This window comes from Artemia sp. Qi Xiang Cuo, chromosome 12, assembly GCF_049724085.1.
Source record: "Artemia sp. Qi Xiang Cuo chromosome 12, ASM4972408v1, whole genome shotgun sequence".
NCBI lineage: Eukaryota > Metazoa > Arthropoda > Branchiopoda > Anostraca > Artemiidae > Artemia > Artemia sp. Qi Xiang Cuo.
In genome coordinates, this window is record NC_142805.1 from 50,422,814 (window position 1) to 50,443,633 (window position 20,820).

At 34.2% G+C, this 20,820-nt stretch overlaps 1 protein-coding gene across 1 annotated transcript in view; it reads left to right on the forward strand.

Moving 5' to 3' along the window:
• LOC148946230 (uncharacterized) overlaps positions 1-20,820 on the forward strand; it is a 309,809-nt gene that overhangs the window by 152,061 nt on the left and 136,928 nt on the right. Inside the window, exons 29-35 of the mRNA XM_089097640.1 lie at positions 399-581; positions 2,787-2,946; positions 5,275-5,347; positions 7,300-9,201; positions 10,940-11,375; positions 13,563-13,742; positions 16,863-17,119. Of these exons, the coding sequence (XP_088953766.1) occupies positions 399-581; positions 2,787-2,946; positions 5,275-5,347; positions 7,300-9,201; positions 10,940-11,375; positions 13,563-13,742; positions 16,863-17,119 (3,191 nt within the window). The remainder of the gene's footprint in view (positions 1-398; positions 582-2,786; positions 2,947-5,274; positions 5,348-7,299; positions 9,202-10,939; positions 11,376-13,562; positions 13,743-16,862; positions 17,120-20,820) is intronic.

Consider the following 20,820-nt stretch of genomic DNA (forward strand, 5'->3'; position numbering starts at 1 on the left):
TGTTAGTCCTCTACGGGAATTCATTAATTAAGGGCCTATGTCTTCGTGACGATCAACCGACACTCAAGTTCACAAAATGATTTTTTAAGTGCCGTATCACCTTAATATTTAGTATTGTTAGATAGTTGTTTGTGCATTAAAGAATTGACAGGACATTTTTCTGGACAGGAGACCATTTGTTTAATGAATTTGGTGTAAGGCTTCATATAAATGAAGTCCTACAGTGTCTAAACTAAGAAAGCGCAATAGATTAAAAGGATCCTTCAAAAATATATTTTAAAACTAGTATTTGTACATATCACACTGGACAAATAATAATAATTGTAGAGAATATATATTTTCATATAGAGGATTTGAATATAGAGAATGATAAAGAACTAACCTTGCATTTTTTGCAGACGTATCTTTCTGCCATAATGGAAAAATGCTGAGTAATTCCAAACAGATTCAAGTAAGAATAAAAAACGATAGGGCCATTTTATCTCTATTCGACTGCAACATAGACATGGAAGGAGAGTACACTTGCAAAGCTGCTAGCAATGCTGGAGAAGCTACAACAAAAGCATATCTTCATGTTAGTGGTATGTAGATGTTCCTATGGTATTAAGTGCTAATATCTGGCACAAACGGAACTACTGCTTATTTATATAGTGTTTGGGAATATTTTTTTTATAGGGCTTACCTCTTGTTAAAGCAAAATATAATCTTTCGATATTTGTAGAATATAAAAACTTTTTTGACAAAATATATTCTGTCAAACCATTGTCAGTATCTTTTAGACAACAATCTTCAGATATTTTTCCCGAAAATTTGACTTTATTGACTCTTTTTTCAATAAATTTCTTACCAAAACTACCAAAAACTGGGTTTTGAATCAAAAATACCTCCCAGCATTAAAATATTGACGTCGCCTGGTGGCTTTTACTTGAAAAATTTTATCATCTTCTGCCAGAATGTTGCTTAGGTCTGAAACTTGATTTAGGACTAGGCAAAAAGATTAATAAGTGATTTTTTACAATAATGTTTTATTTACTTTTAATAAATGTTATTTTTATTGCATATTTTTTAGAAGAACGAATATTATTTTGTTTAATATTTTCAACACACATTTTTATTTTTGTTTTCTGTCAAGCAGTTAACCGAAAAGGAAAAATAAATCCAACGGGAAAACACCACACAAGAGGTAAACAATAACATATCAAATAGTTCGTGGTAACGAACTGTAAGTAAGGAGCGACCCGGCTCAATAATAATCGAAACTCTAAAAAACGAAATTTTGATGCCAGTAGATACATCAAAAGAATCGTATCTGTGTTCTTTTTTTAAAAGTTTAAGTTTCATCATGTAGGATCATGCTCATCAAAATTTACGAACCTGAAAAAAATTGCCTTATTTTCGAAAAAAGGGGGAAAAACCCCCTAAAAGTGATAGAATCTTAATGAAAATTAAACCATCAGACCATTAAACCATTCAGCGTAACAGATAATCCTACTAGAGATGGTTCAAGCTCATATCTGCAAAAATGTGGAATTTTGTATTTTTTTTTTGCCAGAAGAAAGATCACGGTTGCGTGTTTATCTTTTTTTTATTTAATTTTTTTCCAGGGGTGATCGTATCGATCCAGTAGTCCTAAAATATCGTGAGAGGGCTCATTCGAACTGAAATTAAAAGTTCTAGCGCCCTTTTTAAGTGATCGAAAAATTGGAGGGCAATTTGACCCCCTCCCACGCTCATTTTTTTCCCAAAGGTCACCCAATCAAAATTTTGAGTTATCCGTTTTGTTCTGCATAGTCGAAAATCTAATAAATATGTCTTTGAGGATGACTTAGTCCCCTACAGTTCCAAAAGGAAGGACTGCAAGTTATGAACTTAGCACATTGTTTACATATAGTATTGGTTATTGGGAAGTAAACAGACGTTATCAAGAGGGATTTTTTCTGGGGGGGGGGGGATCGGTGAAGGTGGTTACGTGGGATGATCTTTCCATGGAGGATGTTTCCTTGGGGAAGGGACATTTCTATGGAGGGGGCTCCGGATTTTCAAGTTTTTTCAACTGAAAGTAAGGAGCAATATTAAAATTTAAAACGAACAGAAATTATTACGTATATGAGAGGGTTTGCCCCCTAGTCAATACCTCGCTCTTTACGCTAAAGGTTTTTTAGTGCTTTCAAAAGAGCTATCTATTCTAATTAACAGCCTTTGTGATTCAGGGATTTTTGATTCGAACAAAATTCGAACTTTAGCGTAAAGAACGAGGTATTGACTAGGGGATGAACCCCCTCATATACGTAATGATTTCTGTTCGTTTTAAGTTTTAATGTTGCTCCTTACTTTCTGTTGAAAAAACTTGTTTTTTTATTTAATTTGATTCAAAATCCAATAACCAAGGGATTTCAATTATGTGCTGTGTGTAATTCTATTGCTTACCTCAAAATTGCACAGCTGAGTTACTGAATATGTCTGATATATAAATTTTGTGAGGTAACTATAGTAGGAGAAAAACACGAATATTTATTTATATTTTTATATGAATATTTAAATATGGATTATTGGAGTAGTAACTATTGATTTGTTGAATAGATGAAAGAATTTTACGTCAAATTTCGTTTTTTCTTCACAGAAGCACAATTTTTTTATTCTAAAATGCCTATTCACTCAAGCTGTTCATTGAACCTATCTATTCCAAGCTGTGCTCATTTTGAATAATTCAAAATCATCTGAATACTTATGAAACTGATATCATTTGTTTTTTTTATATTAACTTTATGCCGTCTTCTTCTCTACAGCGATGGCAGAAGAGGAAAGACTAGAATGGGAGGCGAAACGTGAAAAGGAGATGAAAGAGCTCATGATGCTAGCCAGTGAGAAGAAAGATAGTGAAGAGAAAAAGAAACTCGCCAGGAAGTCTAAGAAGGCTGAATATGTTGCTGCAAAGAGAGCTGAAAAGTATGACAATTTTACAATTATGATAATTTTATGATTATGGATTAGTAAAAATCCATTAGGACTAAATCTACAATTCTTTCTGCAAGCTTATAAGTCAGCTTATATATATTTTTCCATTGGGATGAACAAATAAATGTTTAAATGGGGATAAGTCCATTTGAACTAGGTATCAAACACGGTCCTAACCCTTAGAAGGGGGATTAGCGGACCGGTGGATTCTTCTAAACATTGTTCCATTGAGACGAACAAATAAACGTTTAAATGAACATAAGTCAATTTAAACTGGATATCAAAATGATACCTAGTTTAAGGTATTACGTCCAAGAAAATCCGTTTCTAGAATTAATTCTAGACTAATTCTAGAATTCTTCCCGCATGCTTATAAGTCAGTTCTCACCTTCATGTCTTTTCTTAGGGGATGGGGGAAGGGGCAACCGGTAAAGTTGCTCTAGGTACCGTAGCTTTGAGGAGGGGAGGGTACTGGGGCTGGGGAATTGCTCACTTTGATCCAATTTTCACTTTTTTCGGCTTTTTTGCTTATATTTGAGTCGTAAGGAGCGCTCTGTAACTAATTATGCCCTGGACACCACCAAGCCTAGGAAAGGCTCGGCTCCTTTACAAAAACTTAGTATCCCCACTAAAGTTTAATTTTTCGGGATGCACTTTACAGACACAATAAGTCAAATGGAGCTGTCAATATTTTTCTTTTCTTTTTTGGGATACGGCCTAGAATCTGTAGAGGCTAAAAGAGATTTAAATTTTTTCACAGCTAAAATCCAGTGCGAATATACTCGAATTACAAAATTGAGCATCTACATTCAGCAGATAAGCGAAAGGGCAAGAAAGCGGACATCGGAAAATCTAATGGCAAAATTCTGTATCTTCACCTATTTCTACCGTTTTAATTGTAAAAAAAATCACTGTTTAACGATTTTGTTGAAAACTTAATAAAGACAAATTTAATCAAGGACAGCAGAACTACAGCCCTGTATTTACTTAGCGTATAAATCTTATGTCTCTTTCTGTCGTTGGATTTCTACATCCTTTGAGACAATGGTTTGACGAGGTAAATTTTAGCTACGGTATTTAGTTTCATAAAATGTGTCTTAATGCAAATAAAAGACACTTTGCTGTTTTTTTTTCTTTAACTATTCTTTTAAAGACCGCGAACATTTATATTTTTCAATCATGAATAAATAAAAAAGAAAAATCAAATTAGCTTATTCCTTTGGTCTCTGAATGGACACTATAAAAAATAGGAACTTTTGCCTACTGAAATGTCCGAAAAAATGTGCACTGGAAAAAAAATGCCTCTGGCATCCTCTGACTGGCGCTGCAGATGAACTTGTAAAGAAGAAAGTAATTAAAAACCTTAACAATTAAAAACAATTAAACAATTAAAACCCTTATTTGTGTCATTTTTTAAAAAGACGCTCAATCGTAGTAATGTGTTGAGCAATGACTACTTCAACCTAAGGGGGATTAAGACTAACTGGGCGTGCTCAAATTGGAAAGATTAAAAAAAAGGTTGCAATAGTCTTTAGGCTTATGTTCCGTTTTGGTAAAAAGAAAAAACAACATTTTAGGTATTTTGGTCCATTGTAAGTATGCCCGGGCTGGATATACTTACACAAGACAGGTACTAGTCAGATAAGGATGGGAGATCCTTCTTTAAACGTCCGAGATTTTGACATAACCATTATACTCAGTTGGATAACATAATCCAACTATTTTTTAGACTTGACAAACTTGACCCTGCTCTCAAAATATGATTCTCACCCCCCCCCCCCCGACATTCTGGAATGAAGTTTCTGCGAACGTGCATGATTAATTTAATAATGAAGGACGGAAAATACATGATGTCAGAATTTTTTCCACAGCCTCAAATTGAGATTCATCCTGGTCTCCTCCTCCAACCATATTCTTGTAACTCAGATGTGCGGGGACACTAAAGAATGATCTACATGATGAAATGGAACTGAAACTAAAAAATTTCCTCCAGGTTTAAGAGCTTCATTAAATCAGTAATTTTATTTTCATTATCTAAAAGAAAATTAAACCCATGCTTTTATTTTGTGCTACAATGTGTTTTTAAGAAAGTATTTTAAATAAAATGCAAAATTATCCCTTATCTGACTATCTAATTACTAGTCAAGTATCTATCTTGAACGTATATTGAGTATTTGACTAATTATAAAGTATAATTACGCTATATTTAGATAGCCCATAGAAGAACCATGCGTTGGAAAGTATTTGAATTGCAAAACTTAAGACAAAAAGTATAATTTTCTGATAATTTTATGCTATGTCTATTTTTTAATGTTTCAGGGAAGCGCAAATCGTTGAAGAATTACAGAAAATTGAAAACACTGCGGACACAGAAATTTTAAGGATTGAGGAGGTATAAAGAGTATTTTTCACTTGAATAGATATGATAGATCCCTATCCCTTTTTGTAATTTTAAGGATTGAGGAGGTATAAAGAGTATTTTCCGTTTGAATAGATATGCTACACCCCTATCCCTATCCTAAATTTCAAGGATTGAGGAGTTATAAAGAGTATTTTCCGTTTGAATAGATGTGCTACACCCCTATCCTTATCCTAGATTTCAAAGATTGAGGAGTTATGAAGAGTACTTTTCACTTGAATAGATATGATAGATCCCTATACTTTTTTGTAATTTTAAGGATTGAGGAGGTATAAAGAGTATTTTCCGTTTGAATAGATAAAAAACATCCCTATCCCTTTTTATAATTTTAAGGATTGAGGAAGTACAGAGTATTTTTCACTTAAATCGATATGATCCATCCCTTTGGTAGTGAAATTTATGCATGCCAAACCTTAAAATTCACCCAGAAGTAACCCAAAAACCTTATGTGACTTACCACAAAAGAAAGAATAAAAATAAAAAATAAAGGTGTCTATTGTGAAATTATTCCAGTTCATATATCTGAATTTGACCTTATTTTTGTTATGGTGATATTCTTTTAGCGTAATATGCATTCTGGATTAATTATAATATAATTTCATCCTCCTGTTATGAAAATAAAGCTTAAAATCTATTCATTTATCAACTCAGAACTAAGATATCACTTAGATTTTTCTTAGAGGACCATCTAAACTTGCTTAATAAAAATCGAAAAATATCCCTCTTTTCGTTTATCTACTGATTACGCTTGTTTATCAAAAATTTTGTCTCCCAATGTTCGGAAGTTGCGTTTTTCCACTGACTTATTATAAGGGCCGTGCTGCACACTCACCATGCAATGGATTGACCATGCATAGACTTGGTCTGATTTTCAGATAGAGAATTACCAATAACAGCGTCACTTAAATTATATTTTAAGATGCTTTATCTCATTTGTTAGTAGTTTTAAAAGCTCTATATTCTCAGTCTGATAAATGTTTCCATGCTCTTTGTGGCTGGACGCTGAATAACGGTGAGATGTTTATGTGATCAGTTGGTTTTTGGTCTGAGTGATAAGGGAATGGTGTGAATACTGTCGAGTTGTCTATGCAAAATATTTTTAAGACATCAGAACTTGATAAACGTGAATTGCACTTTCAAGTCTTGTCTATATGCTTCAAAATTCAAAGTTTTTATTCTCTGTTCCGAAGTAACTATTTAGTTGTACATTGTGGTTTCAATTTATGCACTTTTTCTATGAAAACACGAGCCTTGGAAATTTTATTTTCGGTTTCCAGGGTTCTTTTGTTCTCCATCGCGGCTCCTTTTTTAGCTTTGGTCACTTAGAACAGGGATATTCTCTCTTACGAACTTAGCGAGCGCTTTTCAATAAAATATGATCTCTAACCTTATTTGATTTTTCAACATAAAAAAAAAATCCAAAATAGAGTGGGTTGGGGCTGAAAGGGCTATACGTAGTCGCACTCAAAGGACACTTCTACGTTTACTATGAAGAGTCTTGTTTTGGCTCCTCGCCTGTGACTAACTCAACATGTAACCTCTAGGCATCTCATACAATAGACTGTGATCAGCTGCCCTTGCAAATTATTCTATATGATATTATTTTAATCAAACAAAAATAGTTTTAGAGTACTTAATTATTTTTTCTCCTTCCTAAATACACAAACATTAAAATTGAGGTTATTTCCCAGTTTCAGACCGTCTTTATATCCATAATTTTTTAAATACCTAACCTTATATTTATTTAGATCCCAGCTTTGCACGTATGTTTACCTTATGACCGAAATATCTATTTACCAATTTTTTTTTCCTAGAAAAACTCTGAGCCAAAATTTGAAAAGGACAGATTGTCTATTAAAATTTTTTTTTAACAGAAATTCATCTGTATCTTTCTTCCTTTTTTATATATTTTTTCTTTACTATAGGAAAAAGCTCATAAAGCAGTATCAGCCATGCATCCACTCAGTGTACTTCAAATTGAGCAACTAAACCAAAATTCAGATATACAGAACACTCCTATAGCCTCTCACGCTCATTCAGAACTCGTGCAACATCAATCAGTAGAAGCCACAGAAACACGGACACATCATGCAGTAGGAACTCTTGACATTGTACATGATAAAACCACGGCTGCAACACCAGAACTAATGCTTTCAAGTTCAATCGCAGAATCTTTAACCGTTGCAAATGAATGGGCAAGCAATTTTGAATCTAAGGAAACTAATGAGGAACAAGTCACCTCCCTTCATGAGCCATTACTGTCAGTATCCACGATGGACATATTAGCTAGTGATACAGTAACTCGTTTCGATGATGAAACAGAGATAGAACAAGCGCACATGTTAACTATGGAAAATATATCTCCCTCTGTTGAGACTATTACTTCTTTACAAACTGTTGATTCAATAAAGGGGCAGACACCAGATTTGTGTAAAGGAACTCCTTCCATTGTGGCAAACAGAGCAGATCTGCTAATATCTGAGGTTCAGAAGACCCAAACACTGGCTAGACCGGAAATAGCTTCGATTGATCGTAATTATGAAGTGACTGAGGCAACGGAATCAACAAGAAAAGTGGCTGCAATGGGTGTTTGTAAAACTGATGTCCATCGAGAAGCTACCACTGAAGAAATAGTGCCAATGCAATCAAACGTTAGAATAAAACAACAAGATATATCCAGCAAAGCAGATATGAAATTTAACGTGCACCAGGCGATAATAACGAGAAAAATTGACAGTTTGCAACAGCCGACTCAAATTCACGAAACATTAATGGCACACAAAGCCACAAAAACTACAACATCCATGACAGAAACTGCCACATACCAGCCAAAAATTATTGAAACAATTGGAAATCTTTCAGTAGAAACTAAATTAGAAAAACCCATCGTCTCTTCTCGCCCTTATGAGGCTAAAGCTACAACTGAAATAATATCATGCACAGCATTAGAAAATTTAAAAGACCGTGAGAGAGTAGAACCTTTAGGGCAAGCTTCAGTAACTGTTTCAGCTCAGGAAGGAACCGTTACTGAGCAGCCCTTCATATTGCAGACAGCAGAGTCACAAATGAGTCAGATACGAAATGAAAGTGCGAAGAAACTTGTTGAAGAGCAGGAAGGGTTAAAAAAAACTGAAATAACAGCAAACCAAACTGTCGAAATAATAAAAGATCAGGTAAAAAGTATAAGTCCAGCTCAGATTATAACTCCAACAGAAACAATTCAAGTTAGTAAGCCTAGTACAATAAAGGCTACAGAGCCCATTAAAACAAAAAAGAAAAAAATTAAGCAAGCACAAGCAGTCACATCAATCATTACAGAAACTTGTAATGACCAGGTATCAGCTCATTTAGAGCCAGAAATAAACACTGAAAAAGCGAATCAGAGCAATTTACCAGCGATTGAGACGGTTGTAGAACAACCATCACTATTGCAAACCACGGACACTCTCAATACTACCAAAGGCACTAGACAAGCAGAAAAAGTACTTGAAGAGCAGGATAGCATAACAAATTTAGAAGTGCTCTCTGTTGAACAGTCGTCTGTTTTGCAGAAAAAACAAACCAAAGAAATGAAAGCAGATGTAGCTTTATCGCACAGAAGAGATTCAGCAGTTACAACTGAAGTTCTCTCCGTACAGACTGTCAACAAACTAGATTCATCGCCACAGAAAACAGAGAAAGTTACCCCCATGGTGATACAAAAAGATGCAATAAAGGTTTCTCAGCCAAACGTTAGCGTAACAGCAGATGTACTATCGACTGACAAACCTTCAAAAGCTAAAGCAAAGGAATTGGTTGAACCCGAAAGGAAAAAGGATGAATATAAGGTTAATAGCACGGATATAAATAGATTCATTAATAGCTTACATCTAACATGTAGAATGTCTGTCTGTATTTATTTGTCAACATTTCTAATTTTAGTTAATTATGATAACATAGACTCTGCAATTGATTGTTGTTTTCTAACTCACTCTATTCTCATCTTTAGTTTTGATACTACGTCTTGAATTGATGTAGGACTTTTTTTCCTTTCTGCATTGTTTAGCGATTTAACTTTCTGCTTTGATGGTTCGCTTTTATTTCTATTTCTGCTACTATACAGATATAGATAGATTCACTTACTGCTTACTTCTATACCTAGGGCGTACATACCTGTTTATTTGATAATGTTAGTTATTCCTAGGTTCTAATTTTACGTAGCTCTAGTAATTTCCTTCGTCTTACCAATCTTAAAATCTTTATTTTATTTTGGATATTTTATCTTGACTAATATTGTTTAGTTCTTTTAGCTTTCATATTAAAATATAAATTATAATTCATAACATATTCTACAGAACTTTCAATTCTTTCTAAAAATCGGGCCTTCGGTATCCCGGCCGGTTCTCCTTTGGATTTAAACTGGGGATAGTAGCTTGTTAAGTTCGGAACCAAACACGTCTGAAGTCGCTTGTTAATCCACTTCCCTTTAAAAAACAAGAAAATAAAATAAACAGTATTATTGCATCTCCTTGCTGATTTTGTTTTTGGACTGAGGGGGGGGGGGGTGTTGATGATACATCACGAGAGATTTTTCTCCTATTATCTTTTGTATATGCTATTGACTTCTGTATTCCTGGCATAATGGTCTTATAAAGTAATGATCCAACTGGTATCCTGCATACAAGTATTGAAATTAGCAACAGGGATCCACGTTTTGAGATACCTTTAATTTTCTTAAATGCCAAAATTAGCGAGGGGCTACTCTGACTTTCGATCTAAAGAGCCCCAATTCAGGTAAAGAAGAACCGATTATTGTTTTTATCAATAACTTTCTATCTTTCTCAATTATCAAAAAATAAATTTTATCGTATCTAAAATAGTTTCTATTTCAGAAACTAATCTTTGTAAAACAAAATGATTATCAACTGTTTCAAATAATCTACGCAAAAAAGGAGTTAGGTTTCAGATATATTAAAAATTTGAATCCAAGTTACAGATATATTCTTATTTTCGTCAACAGGGTTTTTCTGCCGTCTACCAAAAGTGAAATAAAAACTAATCTGGTTTTGCTGCATCTTTTCGCCTGTTATATTTTATTTTTAACATTTTTTTATTTAATACTTTTGTATACCATTTTTTATGCTTGAAAAAACTATTAATAAAATTATCATGGCGTCAAGTTTAATGTACCACTAACATGAATGCTGATTAACGTTAAACTTATCTTTATTAGCTTAGCGTTGGTAGCAGCTTATTAAGTAAATTTCAAGTGAAGCTATTGGCTGTTTCTGAGTAAAAGCGAAAACCGTGAATACCGTATTACACCCTGAAATGTAAACATTTTGCAGAAAATATTTCTCTTATAAACCATTTTTAATTAAGAGTTTAAGGAAATGAAACTTAAGGAGATGATGAAAACTAAAGCTTTGCCACGCCCGTGGTATTTAATTTTTTTTCAATAATATTCGGGACAAGAGCTTTATATTTTTTACTATTGTAAGCATGGTAAAAATGTTTGGCAGGTTGCCAATAAGGTACTATTCTACTGCTAGAAATTTGACTTCTTATACTTTTAATGTTTTCCAGGTGGTTGAGGTACTGAGTGGAAACTGGATTGAGCAAAAACTCGTAAAAGTCGAGCCGACCATTGAAGAAGATGCAGTAACAGAGAAAGCAAAAAAATCAACTGTTGCTCTAGAAAGCATAAGTCTTTCTGAAAATGGAAGGCAAGTTGAGGGTCGAATAAAAGTTGCTAACTTATCCTTCCACAAGGAAGTATTTGTCCGAGCAACTTGCGACTCGTGGAACAGTTATGAAGATCATGCTGCCTCCTATGTTACAACAGATGACTCAGGACTCGAGGTATTCGAATTCAATTTTGAAATGCCTCGACATATGCCTTCAAATAAGGTGGAGATGTGTATACGCTATGCTTGTGACCAAGGGGAGTTCTGGGATAGTAACGAAGGAAGTAATTATACCATTTTGCCACCAACCATATTTCATCCAAGCTTAGTTCCAGGTAAGAAGCTATTAGCTAACTCTGAATTTTGGCTTGATTACTTATTTTATTACAACTAACTAATCATTGTAGCACCAAGCCACGTAACCCCAACACAGGTGTGAACATTTCATTTTCAGCCTAATATTTTCAGATCTTCACTATTTACTCTTTCCTATTATAACCCAATTTGCTTTAAATAATTTCTATTATCTATTCTAACCCCATTCGTGGACGACCTGTTTTTCAATTAGCACCGGATGTATGACCAAACAACTTGATTTTGGCAATCTATCTTCCATCATCCTTAAAACATAGCCTAACTATCTTAACCTTTCTTACATTAAAGCCCTAGAGTGGGATCGAGCCCATTTTTCCACACAGCTTATTGTTTGTTGCACCGTCAGTCAAACGAGGATCTGAAATCGCCAGTATACAGTTCCTTCTGAAAAAAAATACATACTCCTCAAACCTAAGAAGTACCCACGCTTCAGAGCACAGTATAAGTATATACGAACAGTAGCGAAAATTTTCTTCAGAAATGATACAGATTAATGCACTCAGTAAAAGGATTTTCCTCTGCTCGTCACAGCAATAGTTTCAGGCTTTGAGTTACTTCTTGGCATTCAGTCCGATAATAGCATAATCCCGTCGTAAGGCGCTATAAATTTGTCATTGCGAGTGCGCGAAGAAGTGGAGTCAAGAAGAGAGGTCTAGATTGATGTGTTTCAAAATCTTTAATGGAGAATGTAGGACTTTTCGCTACTGTTCATATATATATATATATATATATATATATACTTATGCTGTGTCTTAGAGCCATAACTAATCACTGTCAGAATTTATGTTATTGCTGCTTGAATATAGACTGGTCACGTCCACTGGTGACGTGTGAAGGAAAGTAAGGCTATGGTTAAAAATCTTTTTACTGGAACAAGGCAACGGAAATCCCTGTCCCCTATTTTGAAAGTTTTGTTTCTAAGAAATTGCTTAAGAATGTGTGACCAGCTGCTACAAGGGAGGTGTACTTTTGAAAAAATATACCAAATCGTTGATTTAGTCTCAGATAGCTACTCTCCGTGTTTAGTAAGCTGTCAGTATTTCCTTCTGTAATTGCTGTAAGTTTAATTTAATTTGCTATGGTCGGAGGGAAATGCGTTCAGTTAATTTTTTTTCTTCTTATTTGTTTTTCGTTTACCTTAATTTTTGGTACTGTCAAAGCATTATTAAAAATTTACACTCGACAGAAACTGATCCAGGAAACTTCAAACGGACTATAAATTGGATTTGACATAAATACTGAAACCAAGTGAACTTGTAAAGAGCATTGTTTTTACTTTCACTCCTAAATACTAGGTATTCTAAAAAAAAACATTTAATTTTTTCTACTTTGTCTTAAGAGCCCTAATTGGATTTAAAACAATACACTTGAAAGTAAATGATTATCTATATATTTTGGTTTCAATAAGGATTTCTAATGCGCTAAATCCCCCCTCTTCTAATAAAAATTTCCTGATCCCCAAGAACATACACAAGAATTCGTTTTTGGGAAGGGGTCTTTTTTGGGAAGAGAACAACTTAGAAAAATTAAAATGTGATAATTGATTTATAGTCTTAGAAACTATCGAACAAATCGTAAAAATTTAAAGTTTTTTTTTGGGTGGGGACGAAACCCGCTCCCTTTGCATTAAAATCTGGTTTATTTCTAAATTATTATCTGAAAAGGGTTATATTCCCTGTTTAAAAACAGCTCATGAAGAAATACAAAAAGAATAGAAAAATAAGTCTGCCGACTATTGTCACCATGTAAAAGTGCGTAAACTCTTCTTGCAGTATTTTATATTACTTCACCTTAGACAATCCTGATTAGTTTTGTAATTTTTGTGTATTAACAGTATTCTAAAAATTTGTCTGGACTAAACTTATCTTTTGGGTATCTATCCGTCCATCTCTCTCCTTGTTCTTTCTCCCTATTTTTCTTCTTTCTCTGTTTATGTTTCTCTCTATCACTCTTTAAAAAATTTTTCTCTTTCTTTCCCATTCTTTTTCCTTGGTTTTTCATTTTCATTTTACCTTGGTTCACCCCTCGTAAGCTAGGTTCTAAGAGTTCTAATTTTGCTCTTGGATTGTTTCCTAATTCTTTATTATAATACACTATAGATTGACTGACTTTTGAAAAAACTGAAAAAATACAACTTAATTTTCTAGGTATCAAAGCATTAGTGCATGTTGCCATCAATGAGAGTGTTAATATTTCTGAAATATCTTCGGAAATAATGGCTAAAGAATTTGCTGCTGGGGAGTCTCCACTGGCTGATATTGCTAAGCTCGGAATGATGATGGAAAAGGGCATTACCATCTCCCAGGTCATGACTTGCATGGAAAGCGGTAAGTAAATAGACACTTATTATCTTTTGGGATGAAATTGTTCTAGTATATGCGTCAAAATGCCGTGTATACTAGAACTCAATCAGTATTGAAGACTCACAAGCAAAAGACCTATGTCAATTTGTGTCAATGTGCCAATTGGTTCTCTTTAAGAACGGTGCAGAAATTATGAATATTCTATTTATTTAGACACTCTATTCACAAAATTGTTAAAGTAAACAGAAATAAATAGATTTTTTACGTGTTTCTTAATATTGTGACTTTTCACAAAATGTTTTGTGTGCTGTAGTGCAAGTGCTAATAGCCTGCGTGTGACCAGCAGGTTATATCCCTGTTCAGATATATTCTATGCAAATGTTAACTACTTTAAGAAACTTTTGTATAGTGGAAGCCATTGCTTCCACTATCCCTAAATTTTTGGGGATTTCTCCAATTCTCCTTGAAAAGAATTTTTTTTCTGAAAGTCAAAGTTTTCAAAGAACTCTTGTGTTCTGAGACCATTGTGAGACCATTCTAGAAATTATAGAAATTCACTCTGAGACCATTCTAACCATTGTAAATTTCTATAACCACAAAATATTGTTCTCTTAATAAGTACTTAACTAGCATCAGCGTGTCTAAAACTAAAGGTCTCAAAAATTATTTTTCGGGTGTTCATTCTGTTCTTAAGCTAAAGGATTTAAAAGATTAAAGTTACATATTTCAAATTTTGCAAATTTCTTCTTTCTCTGCCGCCATGGACTAGAAATTGGCATCTAGTTAAACGTTTCTATGTTACGGATGTAACTCAAAAGCTCGGTGACCTACACAAAAAGCTTTCTGCTGATGCTTTTTGTAATATTGGCCCTGACCACGGTCTTTTACAAATCTTTTCTTAGTTTAATTTAATTGCTTGTGTTTGTTGATGTTCTTTTTTGTTTTTCTTTTTTATCATTATGTTTATACTCCACTTGTACTACTTGTTGTCTTGTAGTTGTGGGTAATAAATGATTGATTGATTGATTGATAGTCTTTCGTCCAAGATTTAAATAAGAAAAAAAATCTTCAAAAATCAAGCTTCTTAAAGTAGTTATTATTTCCATAGAATATACCTGCATAGAGGATATAACTTGGTAGTTATATGCGGGCTATTAGCACTTACAATCCAGCACACAAAGCATTTTGTGAAAAGTCACAATATTAAGAAAAACGTACAAATTCTGTTTAATTCTATTTACTTTAACAATTTTGCGAATAGAGTATCTAAATGAATAGAATATTCATAATTTTTGCACCGTTCATAAAGATTACCAATTGGCACATTGCCACTAAACTTTATGCCTAAATTATTTTTAAAAAATTTCCTTACATTTAACTTAGGGAAAAATGGTTGGTGCCATTTTTATGACATGGATAAACTCGTGTATAAAATATTAAATAAGGTAATGTTAAAAGTAATGAAAGGAGATTAATAAGAGAGTTCTAATTCTAATAAGAAAGTATAGCGTTCTCTATAGTAAAGGCCATAAGGCTTCAATGTCTTATGATTATTATTATCAATTTTTTTCTCCCAGAAGCATTTCCCATGGAAGGGGTGGTTGCATAAACTACGGAGGAGGCTCTTTTGATTGGAAATCGGAAGTTCTACAGCCCTTTCTAAGAGTCAATAATGATCGGATGGTAATTAGAACGGATGGAGAAGGCTCATTTGATTGGAAATTGAAAGCTCTAGCTCCCCTTTTAAGGGTCAGGAGTGATCGGAGGGCAAGTAGTCCCTGCACGCCCTCTTTTCTCCAAATGTATCCGATCAAAATTTTGAGATGGCCATTTTGTTCAAAATAGTCCAAAGATCATATAACAATGCCTCTGGGGTTGATACAACCCCCCAGAGCCTGAAAGTGTTGTAAGCCCTGCCCCGAGGCCATAAAAGGTTCTTATTGAAGGGATGGTCGTATGGATTTTGGAAGAGGCTCATTTGATTAGAAATTTAAAGTCCTGTTTCCCTATTTAAGAGTCAAAAGGGATCGAAGGGATGCTATCCCCCACACCCTCTTTTCCTCAAACGCATCCGATCGAAATTTTGAGATAGCCATTTTGTTCAAAAATAAACCAAATATCATATAGCAATGCTTCCGGGGTTCACAAAGCCCTCCGGAGCCTAGGACTAAGGGTTGTAAGTTATGCCTCGGGTGCACATAAGTTTTTTGTGGTAGGAGTGGTTGTAAAAAGTTTGGAGGAGGCTCATTTGATTATTGGGGACGAGGCTCGTTTGTATATTTGTATTTTTTCAATCAACAATTGCGGGCTTGCCAGTTTTGATGTAAATGAATAAATGTAGTCTTGTATATTAAACGGAAACAGCAAAAATAAAAATTATTGGAAAATGGAGAAAGTATTGAAACAGTAGGAAGTGTAACATTGTCTGATGTCAGATATAATAACCACTTACCAGTTTCCACTTTGGTAAATTTACATTTATTAATTTTTAATGGTTTTACTATGCTAGTATATATAGTCTGGATGAGATAATTGTGTTGCGCAAAAGAAAAAAAAACATGCTACCTATATTAAGAATACGCGTAATTTCCCCTTTACAACTTGAACTATAAAAATGGTGTTATTGAACAAAAATAGTGTTTACCGTTTTGTCGTACCTTCTCGAAACCTGAACAATAATGCTTAAGCTTTGTTCAGATATGCCCTTTTGCTAATAAAAGGGGTCGCTTTCAAAAACTGAAAAATGGGCTTTCCCTAACCGTTTATTAGCTAGGGAACAAGTTTAGCAAAGGAAACAGTCAATAAAACTGTCAAACAGAAAACTTATATACACCCAATTTCGGCTCAAATGTGCCCTTTTATTAGTAAAATAATTTAGTTAAAAAGTAAAATAAATTCGTCATTTAAAAAATTGAAAAACGGGTATTCCCCAACTTTAAGTAAGGAACAAGTCTAGGGAACGAAAAGCAAGTTTTTCTTAAACTTTAATTGAGCAGGCTGAGCTCAATAAAGGAAAGTTTGTTGAGCTGTGCATGCCAGATTAAGTAAAACTAATTGTTTTGTTTGAAGTCCTTAGAAATTTTGACACGTCAATCTACTTTTTGCTATTGACAATATCTGTGTTCATTAAACGTACTATTTCAGGAGAGTTATCAACCCTTAGAACACCAGAGGCACAAACAGGCTTGATCAAAGTCGTCGAGGCCATTGGACAGAGTACAGTTGTCACCGAAGTTCTCTGCGAGGAAGCCAAAGGTCTTATTGAGAAAACACCAGTAGGCTTCAAAGCTTTCCTGAAGATGGCTGAAGTTGAGAGGGAAAATGCCATAGTGGAAGAAGTAATTTCGAAGGTAGCACCAGCGCATTTTAAAGAAATAGAACCAGTGGAAGAAATTGCAAAGGTAGGAGAATACTTTGTTAGTTAAATTAAAAAACGTATTTCTTCAAATGAAAGTAAAGAGCGATATTAATATACACAACAACAAGAAATTATTTTGCACATCAAGAGGACTGCCTTCTCCTTATGCCCTCACTTCTTTACACTCAATTTTATTGTGCTCTCCAAGGCCGTATTCAGAGGGGTGGGGGGAGAGGGTGTTTGGCTCATAGCAAAGTAACAAGAATGCATATAAACTAATTTTCGACGCGTTTTATAATTTTTTTAAACTCCACCCTAAGGATACAAAGTTAAATGAAGCTTTGGAAATATGCATATTACCTGTTATATGGTAGGTATACTAGCCAAAACCAAGAGACATTGCTGACAGTTGCGGTTTTAGGCCTCACAATGTGGAGGGGGGGGCAGGTATACCATAAAGGTCAAAAAAGGTAAAGAATACGGCATTGGACTTAACAGTCCCTACCGGTGGTGCTGATCCCCGTAGGAGTGTAAACATATAAAATAAAATAAATTTAATGTCAGATATCAGGAAAACTGGAATGGGGGCAACTGCCCCCCTGACCAGGCCTAAAACCACCACTTACTGCTGTCACCTAATGTGCAGCCTAAGGTGCAGTATTTTGATTATCTTGAGCCGATAGGCCGTTTCAAAATTTTCACATGGTAGCTTTTTGGCACCCTTTGGGCCAAAATTGTAGTTTTGCGTCACAAAATAGTAGAAAACGAAACATTGCTGTGGCTTAATCTCTTTTTCTACTTAAATAGAGCATTAAAACTTTCAATTTCATTTTGAATGAGCCTTCTTCTGGGACATATTCTAGGACCATCAGTTCGATACGATCGACCTTTAAAAAAAATTACATGCATGTGTGATTGTCTTTCACGAAAAAAATACAAAATTTTGCCGTCTTGTAAATAAGGGCTTGATCTGATATGTTGAATTTGATGGTGGTTTAGTTTCAAAAAAGATCGCTTGCCCTTTTAAGGATATTTTCCCCGTTTTTTGGAAATCAAATATTTTTTTTTGAGGCTCGCAACTTTTGGGGGGTAGCTTAAAATTTGATGAATTTTATATTTAGAATCACCATAAAAATCCAATTCTCCTGAAGTATACGCTTTTATTAAAAATCCTTTTTATCGGTTATTATTAGCAGGAATCGCTGCTTACTCACACTTCGTTACCACGAACTGTTTGATCCTTAATGTAAAATACAAAAATAAAGGTAAGAAGCTCAAAATATGAAGGAGGACAATAATAAAAGGAATCAGTTGTTACCCTGAAGAAGGGTCTGAAGATGTACCAGAATCTTTAAATTATCTCTATGTAACTTTACTGTACGTAGTGTTAAAGATGTATGATTCTTCTCCTTCTGTTTTTAGGTTAGGCAAAATAGGAATTTTCAGGACTTTGTCTTATTATGTCGTATTAAATTTGCATCTTGGGTGTAGTAGCAGGTGCAGCCTAGTAGCTATCGAGCTTTGATGAACGGAAAAAAAAACTTGTTTTCCAAGAACGTGTTTAAACTTAATATCAATTTGTAATTACAAAAGCAAAATTAGGAGAACTTCTGTAAACGAATTCAAGCATCTTAAAAGTGCCAAAAAATTTAAATCAAAACTATCATTTGAATATCTATGGCCAAAAACCCTTAACTGGCGGTTAACTAACCCCCATCTTGAAAACAAAGGAAAATTAAATTTTGATTTGGTACCAGTGATGTGTTACTTCTTTTTTCATGAATTTAGGTGACACTAAGGATGAGTAAAATCTTCTTTCAAACGTCACATTTTCTTTTAAAGTAGCAAAAGAGATCTTACCCTAATAAAGTGCTGTTCTTGGTCATTTTGCAGTACACAACAATAATTGTTGTCCGATAAGGGCGGAAAATTCGTTTAGTGAAAATTGTGAGATGGTCAAACAACTCGATATACAGTTCTAAAGTTATATATTTAACTCTGAGCACTTGTAAATATACTATCATATAATGGTACATTCATATCTGAAGCTTTTCTTTGTGCTTCCCTATTTAATGTGCCGTGGTGATGTGATTTAATAAAATAATACTACCGTCGTCTGGCATTACCAGATATTACGATATTACCGTATTAGGAACTTATCATGGGAATGGCAATCATCCACCTGACTCAGGTGTAGTTCACTTTCGTGTGACAGCTACTTAAATTCATACTAATCTGCAGAGGGGAAACTTTTGTGTATAACGAGAATGTTTGCAAACTTTGATACACAGCCTAGTGCCATGTCCAGGTTTTAAGGGAGTGAAGGTGGGCTGGGATGCCGTTAAGATGGAAGTGAGTCTTAACATTCAGTTAAAAGAACTTTCTTATTGATATAAAGTAAGAATTTTGTTCTTTTAGCGTTTCGTTCAGAAGAGAGATAAGCTGCCAACCTGCCGAAATAAGCGAAAAGAATGCAAACAACAAAATCAGCTAAAATCCAAGCATGGTTATCCGAGCATTAGGGGGAGAGGCTAAATCGTGCTTCGTCCATCCCAATATTATTAAATCTTGATTATACCATCATAGAATCTATATAGTGATAAGTGGATAATTACAATGCCGAATGTAAGTTCAAATTTTCCCAGGAAGTATTACTTTGAAATCACGGTTAGGTAATCAGAAGCCAAAAAAAAAGAAAAAAGTGATCATCAAAGAACTGGTTGACATACCAGTTACCTTTATTCTTGACACGCATGTAAGGATTTGGTTTGGGTGGAATGAGGGGGATTTGAAAAATTTTAAATATATTAAAAATATAAAAATATAACTAGTGAATTAGGAAGTAGGCCCGGCCTACTTCCTTTTTGTATGCGGAATAACTACCTTTTTGTATAAGAAATGAGTCGTACTTTGTTCCAGAATTGTTCACTGTACTTTATTTTGCATCATCTTATTTGACGAAAAATTTGAATTTTCAGAATTCAGAAATTTGATTGATAAATAGAAAATTTGGAGAATCTTAATGCCCTTTAACCTCAGTTTAAGGATCATAAGAAGATGAAATGTGTTTTAGACCTTTTTAGGTAATATTTTCTGCATAAAGCCATCTTGTTGCATCAGGTTGAATCAAACTGCACCAATTAAATGTAAATTTTAACTGTTAGGTATATTAAACAGGCATACAGGAAGCTAATTTAAAGAGCTCACATCAAATAGTTCGTGGTAACGAACTATAAGTAAAGAGCGACCCGGCTCAATAGTAACCGAAACTCTAAAAAACGGAATTTTGATACCAATAGATACATCAAAAGAATTGAAGTTTTATGCTGATTTCAAATATATAAGTTTCAATAAGTTTAATCTTATCCATCAAAGGCTACGAGCCTGAGAAAATTTCCCTGATTTTTGAAAAAAGGGGGAAACACCCCCTAAAAATCATAAAATATTCAGATTCAACATATCAGATAACACTACTGTAGAAGTTTCAAGCGCCTATCTAAGAATTGTGAGATTTTGTATTTTCTGCCAGAAGAAAGATCACGGATACGTGTTAATTTGTTTGTTTGTTTTTTTTTCTTTTTTTTCGAGGGGTGATCGTATTGACCCAGTGGTCTTAGAATATCGTGAAAGGAATCATTTAAACGGATATTAAAAGTTCTAGTGCCATTTTTAAGAGACCGAAAAAAATTGGAAGGCAACTAGGCCCCCTCACACGCACCTTTTTTCTCAAAATCGTCCGATAAA